Source organism: Oncorhynchus kisutch, linkage group LG3 (assembly GCF_002021735.2).
Source record: "Oncorhynchus kisutch isolate 150728-3 linkage group LG3, Okis_V2, whole genome shotgun sequence".
NCBI classification, from domain to species: Eukaryota; Metazoa; Chordata; class Actinopteri; order Salmoniformes; family Salmonidae; genus Oncorhynchus; species Oncorhynchus kisutch.
The window spans coordinates 67,404,571-67,429,311 of NC_034176.2; the positions used below are offsets into that span (position 1 = coordinate 67,404,571).

Consider the following 24,741-nt stretch of genomic DNA (forward strand, 5'->3'; position numbering starts at 1 on the left):
GAGCATTTTTGCTAACCCTAACCCTTTTCCTAACCTTAACCTAATTATCCTAAACTGCTACGTTAATTCTCCTAACCTGTTACGGAAAAGTTGTGTCTGTATTGAAGTTACATGTTTTTAGGCTAATCTCCTTATACATGGGTGACTCATTGAGGGTAGGGGCTTTGCAAAGTTGTGGAAAAGAGTCATTGACTTGTCAAAATTATTTCTGCTTTAAAACTTGTCTGTGGGTGTATGGTTTATTGTTAATTCTCTACATTGTTCAAAAAATGTGAATGTCACCTTGACATAGCTCTGAAAGACATTCTTATACCATATTTTATTCAAGACACTGGGTCAATATACACTGAGTGTACAACCCCCCCCCCCCACCCCCCTGCCAGGTGTCAAAAGCGTTCCACAAGGATGCTGGCCCATGTTGACGCCAATGCTTACCACAGTTGTGTCAAGTTGGCTGTATGTGTTTTTGGGTGGTGGACAATTCTTGATACACACAGGAAACTGTTGAGCGTGAAAAACCCAGCAAGGTTGCCGTTTTTGACACAAACCGGTGTGTCTGGCACCTACTACCATAACCTGTTCAAAGGCACTTAAATCTTTTGTCTTGCCCATTCACCCTCTGAATGGCTCACATACACAATCCATGTCTCAATTGTCTCCAGGCTTTTAAAAAACGACCAGTCCAGTCTCCTTCACTTCATCTACACTGATTGAAGTGAATTTAACAAGTGACATCAATAAGGGATCATAGCGTTCCCCTGGATTCACCTGGTCAGTCTATGTCATGGAAAGAGCAGGTGTCCTTCATGTTTTGTACACTCAGTGTACATTACAATATCGTTTCATTTTGAACAGTATCACGACACTCTATTATGTGTGACGCTCCCTAGCACTAACGTGATTTCATTGGCTAAGATGAAAATCTGATGCGCCGCTCCATGCTTCGTTCGGTGTTAAGTTCGCTATACGCGAGACATTAGTTAACAGGAAGAAAAATGCATTGGTTCTGTTGGATGAAAGATGTAGTAGGAGGGAGTTTTTAAACTGCCTTTCGAATATTAGTTAAGTAAATGCCCTGAGTGATAGCTTGCTTCGAATAATATATCGATGAAACAAACTCAACTTGAATAGCATTCCAGTGTTGGAATGTTGCTTTGAGGACAACTCACGAACTCATTGGTAAGTACATCCGACCATTCATCAGGACGCTCGTGACAGGAGATTGCTAGGTACTTTACGTGTACTGTAGCTAGCTAACGTTAGCTAGTCTGCTGATAGTCGGATGAGTTAACTAACTAGTTGGCTAGCTAGTTATCGTGCCACCTAAACTTTAGTTAACGAGAGCCAGTAAGCTACTAGCCATCGTTGTTTTGGTTATATGCATGTACCTAATGTACTTGTATCTAATGTACATTACTTAGCTAGCGACCTTGTTGTGCTAACTAACGTTATACTGTTATAGCTAGCTAACGTAACTATGGTTGGTTGGCCAAAGTTGCCAAGCCAATCCAGTGGCAGAGGTCTAATCGAAAACGGCTTGCATTTACTGCTAACTTGGTATTTTGCACTCGTACACAATCTGATCAAATCGAATTGGAGTAGGAACTCTGAAGAGATATAGCTAGCCACCCTACTGTAGCTTTGTCTCCGTATGCAATGCTTACGGCAGGTTATGGTACAGTGAGTAGTTATGTATTTTTCGTTTCACTTTCCCGTGGTGTCCTCACTTTACAGACGCTCCCTACGCTTGAAACCATCCCAGCTTTCAGCCCGCTTCCAACGGCTCGAGCGCATTGCTTGGTGGCTGCTTACTGTGTTCTGGCTCACGGGGAGACGAACTGTACTGACCACACTGACCCCGTAGTTGGCACATCCTTCCCAGGGTTGCAACTATCCCCGCGGTTGCACTGGAGTAGGACGGTCGAGGGCATAGGCCCGGTGCTTTACAGCATTTAGGGAAACCTCCCATTCACTATATCATCCAACCGATTCAGACAGGTTATGGAGCTGGAGGTGAGCCGAACGGAGCTGGAAGGTTCCGACGCTCCCCAGTCTCAGAGACACGAGAGGAGCCTCGGACTTCTCACCACGAAGTTCGTTACTTTGCTGCAGGAAGCGAAGGACGGGGTGCTCGATCTCAAAGTAGTGAGTGATGGGCTGGATCCCTTTTGACTGTCTGACTGTAAGAATTTTTAGCTATGGTTTGTTTATTTTTTTTGTATCATCGCAAAGTCCCCAATCATCCATATAAGTCTAAGCACTGCCTGATTTGGTTGATATTGCTGCATTGTGTTGTAACATATGTGCAACATACTCGGAGGAGATGCATGTGAAATATGAAATGCATACAGACAACCACACCAGGGTTTCCGTTAGAAAAATGTGTCCGGGAAGACATCAAATAGGTGTAGACTAACAATGTAATGCTTAGAGTGATACTTCGGGATTTTGACACTGAGACCCATTATCTACTTCCCCAGAGTCAGATGAACTCGTGGATAACATTTTTATGTCTCTGTGTCCAGTATGAAGGAAGTTGGAGGTAGTTTTGCGAGCCAATGCTAACGTTAACTAGTGTTAGCGCAATGACTGGAAGTCTATGTGCTAGCAGACACAATATACTTCCAGTGTTTATGGTAACGCTAGTTAGCAAATGTGCTAGCACTAGTTATCAACTTCCTTCAAACTGCAAGCAGATACATTAAAATTGTATCCACGAGTTCATCAGACTCTGGGGAAGTAGATAAAGGGCTGGTTAATGCATGGCATGCTTCAATTACCAGTTGAGAAATAAAGCAATAGTAGCTATTTTTAATCAAAACTGTTTTTAACATGTGATTGCATTTAGAATTGTTGCGCAATGGCACTCCAGAAGCAACGAGCTGTGGCTCTGCAGCATTAGGTCTACCACTCTGACAAGTGGTATTCTGTAAAAAAAAAAAAAATAAAGGTCTCTGTATGCTGTGCACGTGTAATTAACAAGATGCTTGACGACTAACGAAAATACACACATCCCAATTTAATTCCACAAAATGTTGTACATTGAAGCTGTACTATGCAGAAATCATCCCCCCCCATTTCCTGGTTGCAAAAATTCAAATGGTTTGCCTTATTTAAATTTATGTTACAAAACAAGCAAGTATCTGGTGGAGAATCATTTTACCATCTAAACCGCTATGATATATGTTTTCCATAATCAAAATTATTGTATTTTCAGCTGTTTGAAGCTGGTGTACAAAACTGAAAGTAAAAGAAGCAAAAATGAAACTTAAGAACAGGAAGCATAGAAATAGCGCACATAGTTACCGCTTCTTATTAAACTTGCTTTTGATAATGACAGATCTGTAGCTTACATTTCTATGTGAATTTGGTCTGTTCCAAAAGTTACATATTGCAGCTTTAGCCTATAGACTGATAAGCATGACAGTCAAATGTATTTTCATCAACTGATATTTCCATCAATGAATAAAAATTATTATTTGTAATGGGATAATTTTTTTCTCCCAGTCCATTTGACCAGCAACAATTTAATCTGATTTTCATTTTTTTATCTGCCAAAATCCAGCAATTACACATGCACTGTGATCGTGATGATTTATACTCTAAAAACTAATTGTAAAACTGTTATCTAGGTTACTGTCAGTAAGGAGTTCAAAGAATAAAAGAGGGTAAAACACAGAAAGAGTGTGTGTGTAAAAGAGACAATCCGTGTCTCATCATTCAGTGGGTGGCTGTGTCACGGTCTGTCATTATTGTCTGCATTGTTTAGTCCCCCCTCCGATAGGCTCATAGGGTTGTGACCTCTCCTATTATTGGCTACCAGGGCTATGATCCATCCAGTGATTGGTTGACAGGCCCCTGTCTCACAGGATCTGACCTTTGTGATTTGCTATTAACCCCACAATAGATATGCATCCCCCTAAGGAAAAAAACCTTGGTAGGGACATTTGGGTGCTTGCATTTTAAAATCATTCATTAAGTTATTTTGCTTCTGATCAGAGAGGGTGACCTTTGACAGTTGTGTTGTGAGTAATGTCGTTTTTCCTGCTCTTGTAGGCAGCAGACACCCTGGCCGTCAGACAGAAGAGGCGCATCTATGACATCACCAATGTACTGGAGGGCATTGGCCTGATCGAGAAGAAGTCAAAGAACAGTATTCAGTGGAAGTGAGTGTGTGTTCACATACTTGTATGTTTGTAGGTATGCACACAGTATGTGCTTACATTTCATTGCGCTATCTGTCTAAGGGGAGTTGGGCCAGGCTGTAACACAAGGGAGATTGGTGACAGGCTGGTTGACCTGAAGTCGGAGCTTGAAGATCTGGATATGAGGGAAAGTGAGCTGGACCAGCAGAGGGTGTGGGTCCAACAAAGCATCAAGAATGTGACCGAGGACACACACAATAGTCCATATCCTTACTATGTACTCACATACTCATACCTACACCAACATCTAAATTGTTACCCCCAACCTAACCGTATGTAGGTATCCATGTCAGTCCACACCAGTAGAAATGTATAGAAAAGAGCTGCAGTACCGTCATGTCTGTACATTAGCAGAGGATGCACTTGCCAGGATTAACAATGTTATAATACTCTGTTAAGCTGTGTGTCTGACCTTAACTCTGACCAACTCTAGCCTATGTTAATCATGAGGACATCTGCAGCTGCTTCAAAGGTGATACCCTCTTGGCGGTGCGTGCTCCCTCTGGTACGCAGCTGGAGGTGCCCATACCTGAAGCTGTAAGTTCGATTTGTTTCTTCCCCCCCCCCCCCTAGTCAGTCTGTCAGTCTTCTCAGGGTGAAAAGTAAGTGTGTATGTTTGTCTCCACTTTTAGGTTCAAAACGGTCAGAGGAAGTATCAGATCCATCTGATGAGCGCTGCTGGGCCCATTGATGTTCTGCTCATCAACAAGGACCCAGTTAACTCAACACCTGTGGTGCTGCCAGTCCCGCCCCCTGAGGAAATGCTGCAGAAAGCCAAGTCTGCTGCAGCCTCTGCAGACACAACCACTCACACATTTGTCAAGACCACCGGGAGTCTGGCCACTGGCAAGCCTAAAGCACATACAGCAGCTAAGCCATCAGGTGACCTTACTGTTATATCTCTTATGGTCTATGAAAATGTTTTGTCTGCTAAACTCTCAATACAATATCATTGAAATGTCCCATGTCTACCTCTGTGTCCATATCTTTCGCTCTCTCTCTCTACCTCTACCTACCAGACAACTCCAGAACTGAAAAATCTGCTCCGCAACCACCATCATTGGACTCCCGGTCCCTCCAGTCTTCTGCTTCGTTAGACAACAACTTCACTGTCTTTGAACCAATCAAATCCGATTCATCTGACTGTGAGTTAGAATTCAATTTATCTGTGTGTGTGCATGTTGTGTGGTAGCATCAATAGGGTTGGGCGAAGGGTTGGGCGATATTACGAGAGTATCGGATATCGAAGATTATTGACAGCCAGCGTCGATGGTGATGATATTGTAATGTGAAAGATGCTGTATAAAGCCAAACGCCCATTTTATTTATTATATAGCTACTAAATAATTGGATACCACGGAATTGGATGATTATAAAATTAATTAACTTAGAATTGATGTTTTTGCGATATTCCAAATGCCTGTATTGCGGAATAATTTATTTATGAGTGTTTATGTGCGCTTGTCTTTTTGATCCCTGCTACTTCTGTCCTGTGTACATACACACATACATACAGTATGTGTCAGCCACCAATTGTGCAAGGTCTCCCACTTAAAAAGATGAGGCCTGTAATTTTCATCATAGGTACACTTCAACTATGACAGACAAAAAGAGGGGGAAAAAATCCAGAAAATCACATTGTAGGATTTTTTTATGAATTTATTTGCAAATTATGGTGGAAAATAAGTATTTGGTCACCTACAAACAAGCAAGATTTCTGGCTCTCACAGACCTGTAACTTCTTCTTTAAGAGGCTCCTCTGTCCTTCACTCGTTACCTGTATTAATGGCACCTGTTTGAACTTTTTATCAGTATAAATGACACCTGTCCACAACCCCAATTTTTTTTGACCAAATCGGTGTCTAAAAATACCGATTTCCGATTGTTTTGAAAACTTGAAATCGGCCCTAATTAATCGGTCGACCTCTAATAGAAACACATTGGGCTTATTTTGGACAGATTTCTGCGAGAGAAACATTTGGGGAAACATTTGTCAAACCTCTCACTCCGCCTCTTCCTCTCTTTTTACACATACACACCAAGCCCCTCCCCCTGCCACTCAGATTAACAAAGATGAGAGATCACTTCTTCCTCTCTGACAAACAGGTTTCAACTCGTTATTTGAATTTTGGTCCAACAGAATGGGTCATATGGACACTGAAACACATTGAGACATTATTTTACTGTATTAGAGGAAGTCAACCTTTCTAACGATTCCCTTTTTCTGTCAACTCAAGTTGCTCGCAGAGCGGACACTACTAAAACAGGAATATCAATGAACATTGGTTCTGGAAAATGAATGTTCAGTTTGTCACGCACGCATTGTGGTACCACGTACAGCTAGCAGCATTTTAGTCAAAGATTGTTCTGCTAGCGGTCTAATTTGTTTGAGACCTGTGTAAATGTTCTTTAATGCCTGCTACAAGAAGTTAGTCATTTACTGAATGTACATTATGCATGGTCCTGGTAAAATTTGTAACAAAAAGGCCATTTTCATAGACTGACTTGAAAGCCAGATCAGTGATTATTGCAAAAAAAGCAGTTTTAATTATTTAGAGTAAGTTAATATTGGGTTTTATGGTTGTGGAAGGTGTATATATTTTTTTTTTTAGTCTTGGTATAATTTCACAAGACCTGAATCCATTTGATTATTGCTGACTGGTTGAAATACAGTGTATTTGCTCTTTAATTCTACAAAAACCTTATTTAGTGAAAACATATATTTTTTTTCCAGATATATATTGTGAATTGCCCATAGGTTTGAAAGAATCGAGAGAGAATTTTTAGGCCGTGTTGCCCAGACTAAATAGCGGCACAGACCTCTTTCGTGCCACAGCTCCAACCGAGAGGAATACACTACGAAAAAAGAGTTGGCTCCAAGATATATTTTGTCATGATTCCTCTCGCTCGTGGTCCTTTTTTAGCAGTCTTTTATTTAAATGATTTTTTTTTTAACCGTAAAAAAAAATAATACAATTGTGGGGTTGGCCAATAGGGGCGATATCATCGTACATTACAATGTTTTATGGGTACTTAATCACAATAGGGCAAAGGTTGACCGCCCAACCATTAGCAGCAATGTGATGGAGGCAGATAAACGTTGGCACTGGGCTAGTATTCCAATGGTCTCTCTTACACACACATGTGTAAAGTACCAGTCAAAATTTGGACACACCTCTTCATTCAAGTGTTTTTCTTTATTTTTACTATTTTCTAGTGAAGACCTCAAAACTATGAAATAACACATGGAATCATGTAATAACCAAAAAACTGTTAAACAAATCAAAATATATTTGAGATTCTTCAAAGGAGCCACACTTTGCCTTGACAGCTTTGCACACACTTGGCATTCTCTCAATCAGCTTCATGAGGCAGTCATCTGAAATGTGTTTCAATTAACAGGTGTGCCTTGTTAAAAGTAAATTTGTGGAATTTCTTTCCTTAATGCGTCTGAGCCAATCAGTTGTGTTGTGACAAGGTAGGGGGGCATACAGAAGATAGCCCTATTTGGTAAAATACCAAGTCCATATTATAGCAAGAACAGCTCAAATAAGCAAAGAGAAATGACAGTCCATTACTTTAAGACATGAAGGTCAATCAATCTGGAAAATGTCAAGAACTTTGAAAGTTTATTCAAGTGCAGTCGCCAAAACATCAAGCGCTATGAAGAAACTGGCTCTCATGAGGACCGCCACAGGAAAAGAAGACCCAGAGTTACCTCTGCTGCAAGATGGGCTTCCGAGTGGCGCAGCGGTCTAAAGCACTGCATCTCAGTGCTAGAGGTGTCTCTACAGACACCCTGGTTCGAATCCAGGCTGTATCACAACCAGTCGTGATTGGGAGTCCCACAGGGCGGCGCACAATTGGCCCAGCGTCGTCCGGGTTTGGCCGGTGTAGGCCGTCATTGTAAATAAGAATTTGCCCTTAACTAAATTGCTTAATTAAATCAAATAAAAGACAAGGTCATTAGAGTTAACTGCACCTCAGATTTCGTCCCAAATAAATGCTTCAGAGTTCAAGTAACCGACACAGCTCTACATCAACTGTTCAGAGGAGACTCAAGCCTTCTTGGTAGAATTGCTGCAAAGAAACCACTAAAGGACGCCAATAAGAAGAAACTTACTTTGGGCAAAGAAACACGAGTAGAGTTAGACCTGTGGAAATCTGTCCTTTGGTCTGGTAAGTCCAAATGTGAGATTTGTAGATTCCTGCCGCCGTTTCTTGATGAGACGCAGAGTAGATGAACGGATGATCTCCGCATGTGTGGTTCCTGAAGCATGGACGAGGTTGTGTGATGGTGTGGGGGTGCTTTGCTGGTGACAGTGTCTGTGATTTATTTAGAATTCAAGCCAAACTTAACCAGCATGGCTACCACAGGATTCTGCAGCGATACGCCATCCCATCTGTTTTTCCCTTCGTGGGACTTTTTACTTGTTTTTCAACAGGGAAATGACCCAACACACCTCCAGGCTGTGTAAGGGCTATTTGACCAAGAAGGAGAGTGATGGAGTGCTGCTTCAGATGACCTGTTTTGGTATGAGTTGGACCGCAGAGTGAAAAAAAAAAAAGCGGCCAACAAGTGCTCAGCATATGTGGCAACTCCTTCAAGACTGTTGGGACAGCATTCCAGGTGAATCTGATTGAGAGAATGCCAAGACTGTGCAATGCTGTCATCAAGGCAAAGGGTGGCTACTTTGAAGAATCTAAAATAATATATTTTGATTTAACTTTTTTGGTTACTACATGATTCCATATGTGTCATTTCATAGTTTGTTTTCACTAGTCTACAATGTAGAAAATAGTCAAAATAATAATAATTAATGAGTAGGTGTGTCCAAACTTTTGACTGGTACTGTACATCGGAATGGCCGATTTTTAATTAGGGCCGATCTTTTAAGTTTTCATAACAATCGTAAATCGATTATTTTGGACGCCGATTATTCAATATTTTTTTACATTTTTTTTTTTTTACACCTTTTAATTAATCCTTATTTAACTAGGCAAGTCAGTTAACACATTCTTATTTTCAATGACGGCCTAGGAACGGTGGGTTTAACTGCCTTGTTCAGGGGCAGAACGACAGATTTTTACCTTGTTAGCTCAGCGACTCAATCTTGCAACCTTACGGTTAACTAGTCCAACGCTCTAACCATCTGCCTCACGAGGAGCCCGCCTGTTACACGAATGCAGTAAGAAGCCAAGGTAAGTTGCTAGCTAGCATTAAACTTAATCAATCATAATCACTAGTTATAACTACACATGGTTGATGATATTACTAGTTTATCTAGCATGTCCCGCGTTGCATATAATCGATGCAGTGCGCATTTGCGAAAAAGGACTGTCGTTGCTCCAACGTGTACCTAACCATAAACACCAATGCCTTTCTTAAAATCAATACACAGAAGTATATATTTTTAAACCTGCATATTTAGCTAAAATAAATCCAGGTTAGCAGGCAATATTAACCAGGTGAAATTGTAACTTCTCTTGCGTTCATTGCACGCAGAGTCAGGGTATATGCAACAGTTTGGGCCGCCTGGCTCATTGTGAACTAATTTGCCAGAATTGTACGTAATTATGACAACATTGAAGGTTGTGCAATGTAACAGGAATATTTAGACTGATGGATGCCACCCGTTAGATAAAATACGTAACGCTTCCATATTTCACTGAAAGAATAAACGTCTTGTTTTCGAGATGATAGTTTCCGGATTCGACCATATTAATGACCTAAGGCTCGCATTTCTGTGTGTTATGTTATAATTAAGGCTATGATTTGATAGAGCAGTCTGACTGAGCGATGGTAGGCACCAGCAGGCTCATAAGCATTCATTCAAACAGCACTTTCGTGCGTTTTGCCAGCAGCTCTACTGTTTGACTTCAAGCCTATCAACTCCCGAGATTAGGCTGGTGTAACGATGTGATGTGAAATGGCTAGCTAGTTAGCGGGGTGCGCGCTAATAGGGTTTCAAACGTCACTCGCTCTGAGACTTGGAGTAGTTGTTCCCCTTGCTCTGCATGGGTAACAATGCTTCGAGGGTGGCTGTTGTGTTCCTGGTTCGAGCCCAGGTAGGAGCGAGGAGAGGTATGGAAGCTATACTGTGGTCAAAGGTATATGAAATACAAATTAAATACAAATGGTATAGAGAGAGAGAGTCCTATAATAACCTAAAACTTCTTACCTGGGAATATTGAAGACTCATGTTAAAAGGAACCACCAGCTTTCATATGTTCTCATGTTCTTTAAACACTTTAAACCAAATTGAACATGTTTTATTTATTTGAGGCTAAATTTATTTTATTGATCTATTATATTAAGTTAAAATAAGTGTTCATTCAGTAGTGTTGTAATTGTCATTATTACAAAAGCATTTTAAACATCGTCTGATTAATCAGTATCTGCTTTTTTTGGTCCTCCAATAATCGGTATCGGCGTTGAAAAATCACAATCGGTCGACCTCTATACTGTACGTGCGTTGTTTATCTGTTTTAGTAAGCACACACTTCCGACCACAGTTGTTGTTTTTTTTTCATTAAAACCTTGGTTATGCCCAATGCACTGTAACACAGGAAGCATCTGTGTGGCAACAAACGATATAGAAATGTGTGTGTGCGCAAGCTGTTTTTATTTTAGGTTGTTTAATGAACGTACACAGGAAAACAGTGTAAATTGGCTCTACCTTATAAAAACAACCTGTAATGACTTGTATGGTGTCTATTGTGCCTTGTGTTTTTCAGTGCTGCATTTCCCCAAATACTTTTCTGACATGTTTGACCCCGCTAAAGGTACTGTGTGTGACTCTGTGTGTGCATGTGTATCATGTCTTAAACTTGATTTAAATGTATCCAAACAGACACTTGCGTTGCATTTCAGGAAATTAAGTTAATGATATATTGTGACTTTGTGTATAGCAGACACTCTCTCACATCTTTGTGTGTGTGTAGAGATGGTGAGTGCAGATCTACTAGAGGAACTTATGGCTTCAGAAGGTAAGAGTCTAATACGGATTGTTTTATAAACCCCTTTACTTTGACTTGATGATTCCAGTTATGTTTTTATTCCTCTCTACCAGTGTTTTCTCCACTCCTCCGCCTCTCCCCACCCCCGGGTGACCATGACTACATCTATAACCTGGATGAGAGCGAGGGCCTCTGCGACCTCTTTGACATCCCCGTCCTCAACCTTTGACCTATGAACCTTGCCAGAAGGCTCGCATGAAGTGGCTTTTTTTCTTTTTTGAAAGACAAGAACAGTTTTTAAACAATTCTTTGAGTACTAACAAACCGATGAAGTGGTCTATTTTTGGAGTCTTGTAATATAAGCTGAATTGATAAACAAACCGTTTTTGATCATTTTCATACTCTTTATTTTTGTAACGTCCCCTTCGTTGATGTCTGAACAGGGAGAGCAGCCATCCCCTACTGGCTTATAAGCTTTAATGATCTCATGGAATATATTTTTTGATTTGTGCTGCTGAAGTGGCAGTGGATGTGTTTTAAAAGTTGAGTTGTGCTCCATTTGGAGTGAGTAAAAATGGCTTGGGTTGCGGGAAGGATAGGAAATGAATGGGATGCTCAAGGCAAAATCATATACGACACCTAGGCACTTATGTACATCTGAAACTGTTGGATAGTAAGCAATAAGACAATTCTAGCTAGTCTTTTAGATGGCAAGGTAGAGTTATTGCCATATTGCAGACCTATTTGATCCTTTCAGATCTACATGGTGACTAAGGGTAGGTAGGGATCGGTGCTGTGAGGAGCTTCATTGTTTGTCTACGGTCAATGAGCTGTGCATGTGAGGAGTGCAGCTACTCCATTGCCCACATAGTGGTCTTAGAGTCACAGCGGGAAGAGAAGATCAGCTCCCTCACCTGCCGCAACCTAGTCTCTCCTATGAGTCAGGCACACAAGACCAGCCACAATACACTGACAACATGTAAATCCATTAAAAGCCTTTACCAGTCCTAATCTAGTGATACTATTGATGAGGCTTACAGTTCTCTTCAGTTGCTGGTGCATTTTATATCTTGTCTGTTTCTCCCTCAAAGTCTGTCCATGTGGAGCACATTTTTGTTGTTGTAATTTTCACGTCTCAACACTGATTTCTATTATAAAATGCTCTTTATTTTTGGTGTATTTTTTTAGTGAACTGACACTGTCAAGGAACAGTACAGTACATACATTTCTTTTGTCTCTGTTATTTTACATCCGAATCCAGATTCAACTATGATGATATGTGTTCGTTCAAGGAAGTTCAGAAGTTAATATTTTTTAGTGTAAAATCTGCTGTATCATTTGTATAGTTTGGTTGTATTGCATTTTTCTGTTTGTAACCTGCTCATGTTCTGATGAGTAAATTCATGAGATCACATCGGGGCGAACAGGAACCAGAAATCAGTCCTGGGAATTTTTGTCACCCCGGCCTATCTGTTCGGTGCCGTATATTTTTGTTCAGTGTCTGTGAAATGGGACGGCAGCAAATATGCAAAATTATTGTGAGAGAAATTTAAATAAAGATGCTAAACTATTCTACAGGTGATATATTGGTTCTATACATGTGTTAATTTTTCTATATTATAGGTGGTTACAATTTGTACATCCCTTATCTCTTTCAATTCTGCACTGTATAAGTTGCAGATTGACACACACACCCGTCTTTGTTATCCTATGTGCAAACAAACTCAGCATGAAGCCACATCTACTGAGTAAACCTGCCTATATGTTTCTATATATGCTAAATGAGGCTCAGAAGATATTAGTTTTAAGAATGGGCAGTCACTCCTGATTACCGGTATGAATGAAAAAGAATATATGAAAACTTTTTGGAATTTAGTCTTTTATTGCATCACACAACAGACACACTTTTGTCTTCTTAATTGACACCATGAGGAGCATATTATGTTGTGGTTGGAATGGCTGTATGTGGCTGTTAAGTGGTCCGTAGCTTTCACACAGGCTGAGGCAATTTAGATTGAGTCAAGGATACAAAGTTGGAGTTTTACAGTGGTGTAAAAATGATTTATAGTACAAATTTTGGACAACTATAACTTGACTACATTCTTAAAGAAAATAATGTACTTTTGGTCCATACATTTTCCCTGACACCCAAAAGTACTCGTTACATTGTGAGTGATTAGCAGGACAGAAAAATGGTCAAATTCACGTACTTATCAAGAGACCATCCTGGTCATCCCTACTGCCTCTGATCTGGCGGACTCACTCAACTTGATGTCTGTGTTGTAGTGTGCCCCTGGCTATTTGTAAAAAATAAAAAACAATTAAACCAAGAATATTGTGCCTTCTGGTTTCCTTAATATAAGCAATTTTAAATGATTTATACTTTTAATTTTTATACTTAAGTATATTTTTTGCAATTACATTTACTTTTGATACTTAAGTATATTTAAAATGAAATACTTTTACACTTACTCGTAGTATTTTACTGGGTGATTCACTTTTACTTGAGGCATTTTCTATTAAGGTATCTTTACTTTTAGTCAAGAATGACAATTGGGTAGTTTTTCCACAACTGTTGGAGTTCAATCTTTCAATTAATTCATGACCCGCTCAATTCTCAGAGTTGTAAGTGACTGCTTGCTAAATTCTTTAGGGCTATCTGACTGAAGGTGACAGACTGACATTTGAGCTTGGCTGAAGCAGTGTAACTAATGTAGCGGAGCACTTTCACAATTGAAGAAATTAAACAAGTGTTTTTGGCCACCTGCCAATCATGACGTAGTGGTGGTACAGAGGGTAGTGTATATGGCCCAGTACATCACTGGGGCTGAGCTCCCTGCCATCCAGGACCTCTATACCAGGCAGTGTCAGAGGAAGGCCCTGAAAAGGCTCCTACCCCCAAGCCATGAGACCGCTGAACAGTTAATCAAATGGCTACCCAGATGATTTACATTGACCCCCTGTTTTTTTCACTGACTATCTTTCACTGACTCTATGCACATTCAGACTCTACCCACACATTCACACATACTACACTGACATTCCAACACACACACATGCATATTGACTCCACACACATGCTCACACAGACAAACTTTCACACTCTTTCACACTTTTCATATACCCTGCTGCGACTCTGTTTATTATCTATCCTGATTGCCTAGTCACTTTAAGCCCTACCCACATGTACATAATACATCAATTACCTCAACAACCTCGTTCTGATGCAGAAATTATTTTATTGAAGTACCTTAAAATATGCCATCTGTGGAAATTGGCTGTTCTGAGTGCTGGCTGGCGACTTCAAATGGGTCTTGGCCAGTCAAATAATGGCGCAGACTGCTGTCCTATCTGTGTTACTGCATGTTACAGATTCCTCCCTTCAGTGAGTTGAACAGGAGTCAGGTTTGGGCACCTAGTCTTCAATTACTTCCCTTCAAACTGGTATAGATACCAAAGAAAAATCCAACTATAACTTTGTTTAAAGTGCTGTGGTTTATGGCCTGATCTAGGTCATATAATAATGCATATTAAAATAGAAATATTATGATAATATTTGAAAAATTATAATACATCATAAAATGGAATGGCAGCATAAACAAACGATGTGTGTAGATGGCTTCTCTTTAAATCGTGAACAACTCAAATCAAAAATTTGAATGAACTCCATTTGAGTGCAATTATTAGTGGTGAACACTGTGTTCAACCACATGTTCATAATCTCTTTATAGGCTAAATAGGCTGTAAACTCAGAGTAAGCAAATATCCCTCCTCATAAACACTATCTGACTGCTAGTGTTCAAAGCAGTCCAATGTGTGTGGGTGGCGTCTAAGAGTCAGAAAATATCCCTGGGTGGTGGGGTTGGTACCTTTAAATGGGGAAGAACACATTTCTTGCAGCCCAGTCACCATGATAGGTTCGGTGGTGTTGTTGCTAGTTTTCCTCCTTCTGTTCTTCTTCATCAGGGTCCGCAGACCTAAAAACTTCCCCCCAGGACCCCGTCCCCTGCCCATCCTCGGAAATCTGCTACAGCTTGACCATGTCAACCCCCTCAAAGACCTGGAAAGGGTAAGAGAACTTTACAAAAAATCCACAAACCGGGAAAAATTTGGTTTATTTTTGTGTCATATACTGTATGTTGTCAGTGTTGTCACTGTATGTTGTTTGTGTCATATACTCTATGTTGAATAGTTACCAGTAATTTGGTTTTGTTTGAAGTTGCCCAAACTGTGTGCAGGATATATGGTTTTGTAGCGTCCTTACAAACAACATAATGTTTTTAGAAGTCTTTCAACTAAAGCATCTTAGATACTAAATAAAATGCTATTGTGATTAATGTCAGACCAACAACAGCCACTAAACTGTGACTGATCCAAAATAGGTCAAGTTCCAAAGGTTTTATCAGGCCAAAATCAACAGTGTCTCTGCTTTTGAAACAAAGTCCACTTAGTTCGCTATGTGTTTAGAGATACAGTGTCCTTCATTGACAACCCTCAAAAAGGTTATTGATTTGTTTTGTTACAGACGTTTGTTCATCCATATTAATTTAACCCAGATAGTGAGGAGTGTCAATGATACAATACAATAACTTTTCACAGGAGGTTGGTGGCACCTTAGTTGGGGAGGACGGGCTCGTGGTAACGGCTGGAGCGGAATAGGTGGCATGGTATCAAATACATCATTCCATTTGCTCCGTTCCAGCCATTATTATGTGCTGTCCTCCGCTGGAACTGTCAGTAGTTGCTATGGTTTAGTTTCATCTTCAGATGTATCTGACTTGTCACACAACTTACTGTTCAGCTTGTGAACTCTCTCTCCCTCTCTCTACCTCTGTTTTCAGCTGAAGAGGCGCTATGGTAACGTGTTCAGTCTGTACATCGGATCACAGCCTGTCGTGGTTCTGAATGGCCTTGAGGCAGTTCGTGAGGCACTGGTAACACGCACAGCGGAATTTTCAGGACGACCAAACCATCTCATGATCAGCGACATCTCAGAAGGCAAAGGTACTGTGTTCTTGACCCCTAGTGTCCCCTAGGCTGGTCCTGGAATAGTTTTATGATGTGTGATATAATTGTATTGGTGTAGGTAGAGGTGACCTTAAATCAGTACAGATAATGCAGAGCACAAACACACACCGCCTTGTCGGTACTGTGTGAACTGCATATGTATCAGTGGAGGCTGCTGAGGGGAGGATGGCTAATAGTAATGGCTGGAATGGAGTCAATGGAATGGTACCAACCACATGGAAACCACATCTTTGATACCATTCTATTGACTCTATTCCAGCCATTATTATGAGCCGTCCTCCCCTCAGCAGCCTCCACTGGTACGTATGTACTGTATGTCTGTGTGTGTGTGTCTAACATATAGTGATCATACTTCGTAACTCTCTTGAGTTGTGTTCTTAAAGAAATTCCCAGCCAGTGGTCCCAGTTGATTGGTGTTTACTCGCTTGCATATATACTGTATATCAGACTGGGCATTTTGTAATCAAACATCATAACAATGTAAAAAATAGCACAAAATACAATAAATGTAAGTACCAGATGATAGACAAAATGAAGCACATTACATCTGCTGGATAGCAGTATGTTGACAACTGTAGATTTGTGATTTGTCTGTTAGCATGGAAAAAACTGTGAATTAGCAGTGCGCTAACATGACCACTACATTTAGAGCATGCTAGCTAACTCACTAATAGAGCAGTCATGCATACAAAACCACATCACAGGAAGCCCCCCAATATCTAATATACTGTTCACAGTACTGTACACAGTACCAGTGAAAAGTTTGGACACACCTACTCATTCAAGGGTTTTTCATTCAAGGTTTTTCTTGATTTTTTACTATTTTCTACATTGTAGAACAAAAGTGAAGACATCAAAACTATGAAATAACACATATGGAATCATGTAGTAACCAAAAAAGTGTTAAACAAATCAAAATACATTTTTTAAAGTAGCCACCCTTTGCCTTGATGACAGCTTTGCACACTCTTGGCATTCTCTCAACCAGCTTCACCTGGAATGCTGTTCCAACAGTCTTGAAGGAGTTCCTACATATGCTGAGCACTTCTTGGCTGCTTTTTCTTCACTCTGCGGTCCAACTCATCCCAAACCATCTCAATTGGATTTAGGTTGGGTGATTGTGGAGGCCATGGCATCTGATGAAGCAGTCCATCATCCTCTGTCTTGGTCAAAATGCCCTTACACAGCCTGGAGGTGTGTTGGGTCATTGTTCTGTTGAAAAACAAATCATAGTCCCACAAAGTGAAAACCAGGTGGGATGGCGTTTTGCTGCAGAATGCTGTCTCAGCCATGCTGGTTAAGTGTGCCTTGAATTCTAAATAAATCACAGACAGTGTCACCAGCAGTCTCTTCTTATTATTGGTGTCCTTAAGTAGTGGTTTCTTTGCAGAAATTCGACCATGAAGGCCTGATTCACGCAATCTCCTCTGAACAGTTGATGTAGAGATGTGTCTGTTACTTGAACTCTGTGAAGCATTTATTTTGGCTGCAATCTGAGGCGCAGTTAACTCTAATGAACTTATCCTCTGCAGCAGAGGAAACTCTGGGTCTTCCTTTCCTGTGGCGGTCCTTATGAGAGCCAGTTTTATCATAGAGCTTGATGGTTTTGGCGACTGCACTTGAAGAAACTTTCAAAGTTCTTGAAATTTGCCAGATTTACTGACCTTCATGTCTTAAAGTAATGATGGACTGTCATTTCTCTTTGATTATTTGAGCTGTTCTTGCCATAATATGAACTTGGTATTTTACCAAATAGGGCTATCTTCTGTATACCGCCCTACCTTGTCACAACACAACTGATTAGCTCAAATACATTAAGATAGAAAGAAATTCTACAAATTAACTTTTAACAAGGGACACCTGTTAATGTAAATGCATTACAGGTGACTACCTCATAAAGCTGGTTGAGAGATTGCCAAGTGTGTGCAAAGCTGTCATTAAGGCAATGGGTGGTGACTTTGAAGAATCTCAAATATAAAATATATTTAAATTTGTTTAACAGTTTTTTGGTTACTACATGTTTCCATATGTGTTATTTCATAGTTTTCATGTCTTCACTATTTTTCTAGAATGTAGGAAATTGTAAAAATAAAGAAAAACCCTTGAATGAGTAGGTGTGTCTAAACTTTTGACTGGAATTGTATATACATATATCATGTATATATCAAGTACATTTCGATGTCAGGAAATGTACATAGTGAACTCTTACACATTGTAATAGTATTTCAGAATGTGACCTATTGCTTGCATGTCAACATCAGACTGGGAAGAATTGACAATCTTCCCCTATTTGCTAGCATAGCCAATGACAATAAACCTTTTTGGCATCTGACTTGAACGAATCAATATAAATACATAAACATTGAATACATATTTCTGCAGTGGCAAGTGGAAACATAACCAACCCTGTTTCATGTGTCATCAGGGGTCATCATGGCAGATTTTGGCTCCAGCTGGAGGGACCACCGACGCTTTGCTCTGACCACGCTGAGAAACTTTGGTCTGGGCAAACGCTCCATGGAAGAGCGCATCCTTGAGGAGGTCTCCCACATCTGCTCTGCGCTGGAGCGCAATGCTGGTACAGCCACACACAACGTACCACATAGTCATCACCATTCCTATTCATGTCATTATCACCACATACTTAGTATCCAGACTAAAGTTCCCCAATATCAACCAATTAGCGTTACAATATTTACAGTTTTGTATTAACATTGGGTATACAGTAAAGAATGTGGTAATTTTTTCTCTATCTATCCTATCAGTGTGTTCAATTTTGGAAGCTCTGTGATCGGTGCTCTTATCTTGTCTGTGTGTATTGCCTGGTGCGGTGATCGTCGCTGTGTCCTGGCAGGCAGTTCGATGGACCCTCAGCACCTGTTCCATCTAGCAGCATCTAACATCATCTGCTCACTGATTTACGGGGAAAGGTTTGAATACGACAACCCAGTCTTCCTCGCCCTCATCAGTAGGATACAGGATTTAACCAAAATTGCTATCGGACCTTGGGCAATGGTACAGAACACTATTATCACTACTACTGCTGCTACTCCACTACTTTTAATTGAAATAATGATAATATAATAATAATATATATAAATCATAATAGAAAACCAGTATCGTTCCACCGATAAAGTACCGTTTATGTCCCTCAGCCATTATGTGTGTACATTTTTATGAAACACTCAATTGAACATTTCGATCACATACATATATGCTCCAACTAAACTAATCCATGTAAAAAACAATCCAATAGTGTCGAGGAAATATTGAATCAAATACTTCTCAGATACCGGAACTTGTAAATTCAAATAGACTTTATTACAAAAGTAACAGAAGCCGAGCTGGTCCATGGAACAACTGATTTCTCTTGTTTTAGACCTCAGGTTTTATAGATTTCCACCTTCAGATAACACACATGATCACTCCTCTCTATGTAAATGATTAACACCCCTTGGCCTCTTTCGCCACCTTTATCTTCCCGTTTCAATTCTTGCTTGTTAATGCCCACATCTGACTTATCTTTGCACAGTTTAGATTATATTGGTGGCGACACCACAGTTTTAACACAAAAAATAATACATTTATTGCATATATACAGTGGGGAGAACAAGTATTTGATACACTGCCGATTTTGCAGGTTTTCCTACTTACAAAGCATGTAGACGTCTGTAATTTTTATCATAGTTACACTTCAACTGTGAGAGATGGAATCTAAAACAAAAATCCAGAAAATCACATTGTATGATTTTTAAGTAATTCATTTGCATTTTGCCCATTATTAATTAAAAAATTATTCAAGCTCTGTCAAATTGGTTGTTTATCATTGCTAGACAACCATTTTAACGTCTTGTCATAGACTTCAAGTAGATTTAAGTCAAAACTGTAACTCAGTCACTCAGGAATATTCACTGTTTGGTATGTCAACTGCTTGGCGTCCGACCGCAAGGCGCTACAGAGGTCAGTGCGTATGGACCAGTACATCACAGGGGCCAAGCTTCCTGCCATTCAGGACCTCTATACCAGTTGGTGTCAGATGAAGGCCCTAAAAATTGTCTAAGACTCCAGCTAGTCGTAACCTGTTCTCTCTGCTACCACACGGCAATCGGTACGGGAGTGCCAAGTCTAGGTCCAAATGGCTCCTTAACAGCTTCTACCCCTAAGCCATTAGACTGCTAAACAGTTAACCAAATGGCTATCCAGACTATTTGCATTGAGCCCTTTTTTATGCTACTCACTGTTTATTATCTATGCATAGTCACTTTACCCTTACCTACATGTACATATTACCTAAATATATCTTGACTAACCTGTACCACCGCACATTGACTCGGAAGAGAAGATTGTATGTAATCTTCCCGGAAGTCGGAAGATTACATACACTTAGGTTGGAGTCATTAAAACTTGTTTTTCAACCACTCCATGATTTTCTTGTTAACAATCTATAGTTTTGGCAAGTCGATTAGGACATCTACTTTGTGCATGACACAAGTAATAAATTTTTTACAAAATTACACTATCCCAAAGACACTCTATTTGTTGAATGACACATATTGTCTTTTGTTGTAATCCGACTGAGATCAGAAGAAGGCTTCAAGACACTAATTTAGTTTGCTAAACATTTGTAGCTATATTGCTCTATGTCTCTTTGACCTGCTGATCTATCTCTTGTAGCTCTATGATATCATACCTGCCCTGAGGTCCCTACCCTTGCCCTTCAAGAAAGCCTTCCACATCTATGATGAAATCAAAGAACATGCACAGAAGGCTGTGACCAGCCACAAAAGTTCAAGGGTCTCAGGAGAGCCCAGGGACCTCATTGACAGCTACCTTGACCAGATTGACATGGTAATGAATCAGGAGAGAAATATAACTATGCAAGTTCAGTAAACAGAGACATTTTCAAAGTAGGTCAAACTTAGTAGTTGTGTTGTGCTGGCGCTCTAACCAAACATTGGGTTCTAAGTCCTAGGAATGTGTCTGTGTCTGTGTTTGTGTATGTCTCAGACTGGTGATGGAGGCTCCACATTTAATGACGCTCAGATGGTGTTTCTACTAATTGATCTTTTCATTGCTGGGACAGACACCACTTCCAACACCCTCCGCTGTGCCATGCTACACCTGATGACCAACCAACACATACAGGGTGAGTAAATACACATACAACACATTTCCTGGGACACATTTTGTATATGGTACACAAAGAGTGTGTGTGTTCCAGAACGCTGTCACCGGGAAATTGAGGACGTTCTTGAGGGACGTTCATACGCCTTGTTTGAGGACCGACACGCCATGCCGTATGTTCAAGCGATGATCCACGAGTCACAGCGGATGGCTGACACTGTTCCTCTTAGCGTGTTCCATATGACCTCCTGCAACACGCAACTACAAGGCTACCAGCTGCCCCAGGTGAGCATGGACATGACAACTGATACTCTTACGTAACCGTTTAACTAGCATACTGATTTTGCTACACTCGTTTTGTCTAGGTGTCCTAGGCCTAGCTAAATGGTCTGTAACCTGATTTAATGTGTGCATTACTGTAAGAAGTAAACGTATGCGGACCAGGTGTTGAATGCATGTGCCCCAGGAGACAGCCGAGTTCCGAGTTCAGGGCCAGCTCCTTCTTGACCTCTTGAGTCTGCCAGCCTAAGCGTATTATCAGTTGTTGTTCAAAGTGGTGACCAAAATACATATAAGCAAAAAGAAACCTCCAAAATATGTCCAAAAATAAAGACTAGCAGGCGGAGAAGCTCCGTAAACACCTCTCTCCCGGATTGACTATCCCCTTGAATGCCTGCACTGTTGTGCTTAAGGACCAGGTTGCTGCTGCCCCCAAAGTGTGGAAGTGGTAGTGTGTAGTGTCTATGTACTACCACTAAACTACTCCCCATATCATAACAATATGCTGCTGGTAACCTTAGAACCCTAACATAAAGATGACACCACTCACATCGCGTGCGTTGCAAAATAAATGTACACATACATGTTATTCAATCATTGCACCCACACTGCTCGCGCGCGTCAACGAGAGTCTGCGTAGCCAGGCCCTAAAATAGAACTTGGTTCTATTTGTGACGCTTGACGTGCTGCAAGTTCCGCCTCTCCCATCTCCTAATTGTTTTTTAGGAGCATATACCCACATGGGTGATTGAAAGTTGAACTGAGGACCACACTCCAGTTCAATTGGTGGTGATAATGCACCTTAAAGCTGGTTGCCAACCTCCATATAAAGTCCAAAGAAGAAGAAGAAGCCTGAAGGAGGAGCGATTACTAGACTCGGTTTACCCTTTTATCTGTGGATTAATTCTCTCTTTCTCCAGTTCTCACCCTAACTACGCTTTCCTCTTTGGTTCCAGGGCACGATGGTGATTCCTAACTTGTCCTCTGTGCTCCATGAAGAGGGCCAGTGGAAGTTCCCTCAGGAGTTCAACCCTGACAACTTCCTCAATGAGGACGGCGAATTTGTGAAACCAGAGGCCTTTCTGCCATTCTCAGCAGGTACAGAGAGTGAGGTAGAGCTAGAGGGAGATAGAGAGAGAGGATGCATAGAGATTGAACAAGAGAGATTATGTTGATATAAGTCATTTAAGAGTGTGTATAGTGCATTCGGAAAGTATTCAGACCCCTTGACTTTTTCCACATTTGTATATGCTATAGCCTTATTCTAAAATGTGTTTAAAAAAAATTCCACCTCATCAATCTACACGCAAAAACATGTTTTTAGAAATGTTTGCAAATGTTGTAAAAATAAAAAACTTAAATAATTCATTTACATAAGTATTCAGACCCTTTACTCAGTTCTTTGTCGAAGCACCTTTGGCAGCGATGACAGCCTTGGGTCTTCTTGGGTATGATGCTACAAGCTTGGCACACCTGTATTTGGGGAGTTTCTCCCATTCCTATCTGCAGATGTAACGGATGTGAAACGGCTAGCTTAGTTAGCTGTGGTGCGCGCTAAATAGCGTTTCAATCGGTGACGTCACTTGCTCTGAGACCTTGAAGTAGTGGTTCCCCTTGCTCTGCTTTTGTGGAGCGATGGGTAATGATCCTTCGAGGGTGACTGTTGTTGATGTGTGCAGAGGGTCCCTGGTTCGCGCCCGGGTTTGGGCGAGGGGACGGTCTAAAGTTATACTGTTACACAGATCCTCTCAAGCTCTGTCAGCTTGGATGGGAGCATTTCTGCACAGCTATTTTCAGGTCTCTCTAGAGATGTTCTATTGGGTTCAAGTCCGGGCTCTGGCTGGGCCACTCAAGGACATTCAGAGACTTGTCCGGAAGCCACTCCTGCTTTGTCTTGGCTGTGTGCTTAGGGTCGTTGTCCTGTTGGAAGATTAAGATTAATAGATAGGTGTGTGCCTTTTCCACATCATGTCCAATCAATTGAATTTGCCACATGTGGACTTGAATCAAGTTGTAAAAACATCTCAAGGATGGTCAATGGAAACAGGATGCACCTGAGCTCAATTTCGAGTCTCATAGCAAAGGGTCTGAATACTTAGTAAATAAGGTATTCCTGTTTTTTATGTTTAATAAATTAGCAAACATTTCGAAAAGCCTATTTTCACTTTGTCACTATTAGGTATTGTGTATAGATTTCTGATACAAAAAAATATATATTTTAGAATAAGGCTGTAACGTAACAAAATGTGGAAAAAGTCAAGGGGTCTGAATACTTTCCAAGGCACTGTTTTTGTAGAAATGGCGTGTCCACCATGTTTATTAGAGCATGTGTAGGAGTGTGTTGTCAACATAAATAACTGTGTTTGTGTTCCCCAGGCTCTCGTGTATGCCTGGGAGAAGGGTTAGCGCGCACGGAGCTCTTTCTGATACTGGTGACCTTGCTTCGACGTTTCCAATTTGTCTGGCCTGAACAAGAAGGTGCGCCCGACTTCCGCAAGGTTTTTGGCCTTGCACAGGCGCAAAAACCCTACCGCCTAGGAGTGCGCCTGAGGAGCAGCCAGTGATGGTAAACTACCGACAGTTTTCACTGAGAAGCAATATCACTAAAGCAGCACATTAAACAATGCTGTACCCTCCATTGAGTGCCTTGTAGTTTTTGCTAACCAATTTTGTGACCTGTGATGGACAGTCGAAATCAAATGACCTCTTTTCATGCATAACAAATGAACCTCCTCAACAGGTAAACATCATGTAACATGTAAAATTATAAATGTGATAGTGATTTTTGTGTTTCATTTTCTCCCACCCATGATTCTTCAAACCACATTCCATACAGAGACACAGTAAACAGACCCAGACACATATAAGATGCAAACATTTCTAATGAAACTAGAGAATAGAATGAAATGTCCTAAAAACAACGCTCAAACAAAACAACCATCTAAGTATTTTTATTTCTTTATAATTTATTAATTTTAATTTGATTAAATAGAGGAGTCATCATTTGTGAACCAGTCAGAAATATAACAAAGGTGGGCACACCATTGATAGAACCTGATATTGGGCAGGTCCAAGCCGCCCATAGAACTTGGCAGCTGCAATATTGCCATCTTAAGTCTTGGCTTGCGTTTACTCCATATAAAGG

The 24,741-nt window shown here is 40.6% G+C and overlaps 2 protein-coding genes across 6 annotated transcripts; both read left to right on the forward strand.

Annotated features, from left to right (window-relative positions):
• The first annotated feature begins 936 nt into the window (after nucleotides 1–936).
• On the forward strand, nucleotides 937–12,747 carry LOC109888389 (transcription factor E2F4). Of its 5 annotated transcripts, none has more exons than XM_031812138.1 (10): nucleotides 937–1,179; nucleotides 1,735–2,145; nucleotides 4,057–4,166; nucleotides 4,248–4,409; nucleotides 4,634–4,742; nucleotides 4,838–5,087; nucleotides 5,225–5,350; nucleotides 10,944–10,991; nucleotides 11,118–11,195; nucleotides 11,279–12,747. In XM_031812138.1, exons 2-10 carry the CDS (start codon nucleotides 2,002–2,004, stop codon nucleotides 11,392–11,394), a joined length of 1,143 nt encoding a protein of 380 aa, XP_031667998.1. In that variant the 5' UTR covers nucleotides 937–1,179; nucleotides 1,735–2,001; the 3' UTR covers nucleotides 11,395–12,747. The 5 variants fall into 5 exon arrangements, with proteins under 5 accessions (XP_031667998.1, XP_020335136.1, XP_031668006.1 ...); XM_020479547.2 differs by having other exon boundaries at nucleotides 11,121–11,195; XM_031812146.1 differs by having other exon boundaries at nucleotides 1,995–2,145.
• A 2,217-nt stretch (nucleotides 12,748–14,964) lies between these two features.
• LOC109888392 (vitamin D(3) 25-hydroxylase) lies at nucleotides 14,965–24,232 on the forward strand. Its single transcript, XM_020479552.2, has 9 exons — nucleotides 14,965–15,234; nucleotides 16,007–16,169; nucleotides 18,619–18,771; nucleotides 19,048–19,208; nucleotides 20,868–21,041; nucleotides 21,201–21,339; nucleotides 21,415–21,602; nucleotides 22,553–22,694; nucleotides 23,973–24,232. The coding sequence occupies exons 1-9, from the start codon at nucleotides 15,076–15,078 to the stop codon at nucleotides 24,158–24,160; spliced, it is 1,467 nt and encodes a 488-aa protein (XP_020335141.1). The 5' UTR covers nucleotides 14,965–15,075; the 3' UTR covers nucleotides 24,161–24,232.
• Nucleotides 24,233–24,741: the final 509 nt, after the last annotated feature.